The sequence below is a fragment of the Odontomachus brunneus genome, unplaced genomic scaffold, assembly GCF_010583005.1.
Source record: "Odontomachus brunneus isolate Ranch 3 - 2012 unplaced genomic scaffold, Obru_v1 Obru_scaffold_073, whole genome shotgun sequence".
Lineage (NCBI taxonomy): Eukaryota > Metazoa > Arthropoda > Insecta > Hymenoptera > Formicidae > Odontomachus > Odontomachus brunneus.
This window is the reverse complement of record NW_022639523.1, coordinates 869949-874890: the sequence shown is the minus strand read 5'-3', so window position 1 is coordinate 874890 and position 4942 is coordinate 869949. Positions and strand designations below refer to the sequence as shown.

The 4942-nt window shown below is 34.6% G+C and overlaps 1 protein-coding gene across 1 annotated transcript; it reads right to left on the bottom strand.

Moving 5' to 3' along the window:
• Positions 1-1619: 1619 nt before the first annotated feature.
• On the bottom strand, positions 1620-4539 carry LOC116847093 (histone acetyltransferase Tip60). Its single transcript, XM_032821719.1, has 5 exons — positions 4405-4539; positions 4242-4299; positions 3661-3729; positions 2279-3356; positions 1620-2184 (listed from the first exon to the last, which is right to left on the bottom strand). Exons 1-5 carry the CDS (start codon positions 4447-4449, stop codon positions 2076-2078), a joined length of 1359 nt encoding a protein of 452 aa, XP_032677610.1. The 5' UTR covers positions 4450-4539; the 3' UTR covers positions 1620-2075.
• Between the last annotated feature and the right edge of the window lie 403 nt (positions 4540-4942).

Below are 4942 nucleotides of genomic sequence, written 5' to 3'. Positions count from 1 at the left end.
AACTGTAGCGAAAAATATGTAAGTAGCAAAGTTGTAGGGCTTAATAAAATGTACCTAATAATGGTTAAAAATTTGACTTTGTGGAGGATGAAGGTCATACGAAGGTCAAGTTGAATTTTTTAAATTGGACCCCGCACTTTTTATTACATATTCTTGTAGCTTATTTCAAGGACTTTCCAAAAACCTATAATAAAGTATTTTTTTATTAGGCATATTTAGAGTTATGAGGCTTGAAAGGATTTTGATCTTTAACTGTTTCTGTTTCGTAAAAACGTATTACTGTCTTCTGGACGGTGGATTTAGAAATAAAATTGCGATCAGGATATGCAGCATTGAATGTGTAGATCAGTTACTTCTTCGTATGATCTAATATGGTCTCCAAATTTTCGATAAAGAAATAGCATTATCTTTTCTTTATCGGTTAACATTTTTAAAAAAGAAATTTGAAATTGTAGTTGGAAAAAGAAAGTCATATCGTCTAGCTCGAGACACGAAAAACAAAGTTATTCTTGTTTTTCTCCTGTTTATGTTTTTTAGGCTCCCAGCCTAGTTGTTCATTCGCTCGCATCAAATGCGGTCATTCACGACATAATATCACACGTACTCAGTCAAAACTCACGCATATCCGCGCTTCACAATAACGCTTCTCGATCTTTATATTTTAAAAACGAGTCGTGCTCTCTCGCATCTTACTCTTTGTCTTTTCCCTTTCTTTTTCCAACTACAATTTCAAATTTCTTTTTTAAAAATGTTAATCGATAAAGAAAAGATAATGCTGTTTCTTTATCGAAAATTTGGAGATCATACGAAAAAGTTACTGATCTACACATTCAATGCTGCATATCCTGATCGCAATTTTATTATATATATATATATATATATATATATATATATATATATGTGTGTGTGTGTGTGTGTGTGTGTGTGTGTACATACATATATATATATATATATACAAAACATTATACACACACACACACACAACGTATTGGTAACTATAACTTCTACTACAAAATGAACTCGTGATAATCTGTCCGAGTATTTCTGATCTATAAGCGTATGATACCACGTGATCGAATGAAGATTCATAATAAAACTGCAAATAAAAAATAAATTCCGGGCGGCATTCAAAAATTCTGATATACTAAGAATTCAGCAAAATGATTATTCACATTCGATTTTAATAGTTTGAAATTACATTTTCGGATAACGTTAGTTTTTGCATTTAAGTTTTCGCCCAAAAATAGGAAATATTAATTTACAACAGTTAGAAACCGTTCTTGAGATGGGATCATTTTTACGATCTCTATTACTTCATATTAGATATTCACAAATATGTTAATGTGCACAACGTATTCACAATACGTATTCAACGTATAGAACAATTCATAATATTCCTAACTACTGTAAGTTATTTTGACTATCTCAGGCAAAATGTACAATAAATAATTTGAAAAAATGTGTACATATTTACATACACACGATAGAGATGCACTTCAACTTGTCCTTGTGTACTAAAAATTGGGTTACAAACAGCGGTCTGAGAGTATTATAAGCCTATACAAATATCTCCCTATAAAATTTAAATGCGTCTGAAGAGCCGCGGAGGAATTGTGTAAATATGTTATAAAATCATATTTATTTACAATTTACAAGACCGATAAAGATAACTGTACAAACATGATCGTCGTAATGGCGATGGTGGTTTTTGTATGTCGTTTAAAAAAATCGTAACCACCGTATTAAAACATTGCGTCTGACTTCTAGTTACATGCTGTTATAGCAAATATCTTCTCAGGTAAAATCCGCGAGCACACACACATACGCGGTATGATCTTAGCGCTCTACAACCGAGATCTGCGTGCGTCAATGAAGTTACTACAACATCGCTGAAAGCGTACGCAACGCCAAATGCAGTCTTATTAAAACGCTAGACCGTTGAGGTCACGAATTAATACATAAATATGTACAATTTTTGTACATTTTCGTTAATCATAATTATTTCCGTTAGGATTCCTGAAAATAATTTCAAGACAAGTTATAACATCGCTTTATTGTCAGTTCGGAGCTTCACTTCACCACTTGGCTCTAATACTCCAGTCTTTCGGTGTCCAATGCAAACACTTAGGATCTATCCTGATCTGTCTTTTCTCCATTGCGGTTGCATGTTGCTCGATTATTTCCCTGCAAATAAAGATGTGGATAAGTTGTTGAAAGATCTCACTGATCGGGGAGATTAGTTAATTTTCTTTTGTTGCTATACTGACGAATCAATTACCTATTTAACCTCACGATGTATTGCCCTTTGTAGTAATTAATGAGATTCAAGTTTTGCAAGGTCGATATTACGTCCTCCTTCTTGATCGACGTCAATTCGCAGATTTCGCTTATTGTTATCTGCGGTTTCTCATTTTCCACTACTGGCTTAATGTTCAGGAGGATGTCGAGTATTGTGTGCGCCCAATAACTTCGATATGAGAGAAGACCCAAATCGGAGAGTGGTTTCTCGGGCGAGCCGGTTTTACCTTCGAATTTCGACAGTTCATATGAAAATTCTATCAGGAGCTTGCCGTAGCCTCTCCTCTGATACGGTGGCAGTGTAAGAATGCATGCTACATTGTGATCCTCCGTTGACTCTTTCTCCTTGGAAAAGTAGCCGACTATGTGAAATCCTCTGCTATCAAAGTTCGTCATTACATAGAATAAAAAGGGATCCGTGTCATAATCGAGAGTCTTGTGATCCAGAAATAGCTTCGCTAGTAGGCAAAGATTTTGTGCGTAATTCTTGTTCTTGCGTCCGTCAATTTCGAAGAACGATATAGATCCTTTCCTATATATCTCATTCCCAGGTGGATGACGTAGATTACATTTGACTAAATGCCTCTCCATGCATTTTCGGCTTTTTCTGTACTTCAGGCAGAACTCACAGATATATATACAAGATAAATTTACCATCTCCTGCGGATATGGACTAAAATACCAAGGTTTTATTCTATGGCGACCTAGTTCGATTAGCTCTACATTTTTTATTCGCGTTACTACGTGATGGTGATGTGCAACTAGAGAACCAGTGGGTCTAGGACCCGGTGTTTGTGGTGGGCCATCTTGAGAATCCTCGTTTTCTAAGAAAGCCGCTTTTCTTTTTCTAGACATTTTCTTTTGTAGAGCAGCTTGCAGTACAGCAGAACCATTGACTGGTTCACTGCTGACACTGCTGGGACTGGGAGGCCTGCTGGCTGCCTGTTTTTTTGGAGTCGCCGCACCAGTTCCTGGTGTCGTTCCATCACGACGTGGATACTGGACTTTTCTCGTGTCCAGAGAATCTTCCATAACCCATTCGTCTAATCGTTTGTTGACTAAAATAGCACTTATTTAAGCAATGGTATTGATACTGAGAATCCTCGTACACAACTTAAAACAATTAGAAGATCATTTCTTTAAATTCCTGTATTACCAAGAATGAATACATGAATTGCATATTTTTATGGCTTTAAAATTAATTATATAGTCATAGTAATAAATCTTATTATTATAAAAAGTTAAATACTTCTTCTTGCATATTTGAGTATTTAATAGAAATTTGATAGAGAGAACTGTCCATTTGATATGATCTTTTAGTTGTTTTGTACATTGTGTGAAGATGCTAGGTGATTTACTTACAATCCACATAGTGAACGTAATAACATTTGACACCATGTACTTCTTTGATACTGATGATTTCAGCTAGTGCTATAGATAGAGAACAAAAAGAATCTTTATAAATCTTCACTGTATAAATCTTAATTATACACTAAATATATATCGCACTCTTTCAAAGTGAATATATTTGCACATACACTCATTTGTTGTATATATATAGAAAATTATATTATCCAAAATTATCTCAGATTTAAATGCCATGTATACGATATACAACAATGAAAACTCTTAATATAGGTTTCACAAAATACAAATATGAAAAGGTTAGTGTAACGTAATGAGAATCAATATAAATAATTGCACCAAAACATCTTTAAAATTATCGCAATATTATTTATAAAGATAATGTAAATTGCATATTTATGTTTTGATTCATATTGAGGTAGTTTACAACTAATCTTTAATAATGAATCATAATAATTAATAATGAATCATCTTAGTGATGTCATAGCCAGTAGTCTTCCAAAACACAGAATTACACTTGTTAGTGATAAGATTTCATTTGGAACAAAGACGAAACAAGATACATGTAATTTACTTACGCCAATCGTCCGTGCCGTGCATTTTAACCGGTAAACGGCAGCCTTCGACCAGTGAATTCTGAAAGTTAGGTTAGGAAGTTACGATACCCATGATATTAGCGATTGAAGAATTTCTCCAAGCAAATTACCAATGTTGTCGTATTCAGCATATTGCATTACTCACCACTGAATCGCAGATTGTTTCACGTTCATCGTGCTCCTCGATCATTTTAGTCAAAAATTCGGGAAACTGGTTGCTAAACACAATTTTGTTTTGAAGCGCTCTGAACACTGAGGCCAGCGCCGTATAAAGCGAACTACAAGGCTCGCGACCAAAGAGAGGAGAAAGAGGTAACGCTATTTCAAGAAGCAGTCAAAGCTCCATCTACATTCACTGCCCCGACGAGAGATACACGAGATACGTTTGAAAATCGACAGTCTCACGCGAATTGTGTTTAAGGTGATCAGGTTTTTCAGCCTTAAATTCAGGACACTTCATAAATGTGTGAAGCGGAGGGCGGGGAGAGGGAGGTAAAAAGATCCGAAAATTATTTGACAATCATTGAAAATAATGACAACCCTTATAGAAATATCATACTAAGAATCATTGATAATTACTTATTTTCAGTATTAAAAATACTGGATAATAAGTAATTATCAATGATTCTTAGTATGATATTTCTATAAGGGAAAGCGGTGTCCCGAATAGTATTCGAAAAAAT

Coding starts and splice junctions, on each gene's coding strand:
- LOC116847093 (XM_032821719.1), bottom strand. CDS start 4,449: ATGATCGAGGAGCACGATGAACGTGAAACAATCTGCGATTCAGTG. Junction 4,300..4,404: donor AAACAATCTGCGATTCAGTG/GTGAGTAATGCA, acceptor CCTAACTTTCAG/AATTCACTGGTCGAAGGCTG. Junction 3,357..3,660: donor TTACGTTCACTATGTGGATT/GTAAGTAAATCA, acceptor GTGCTATTTTAG/TCAACAAACGATTAGACGAA.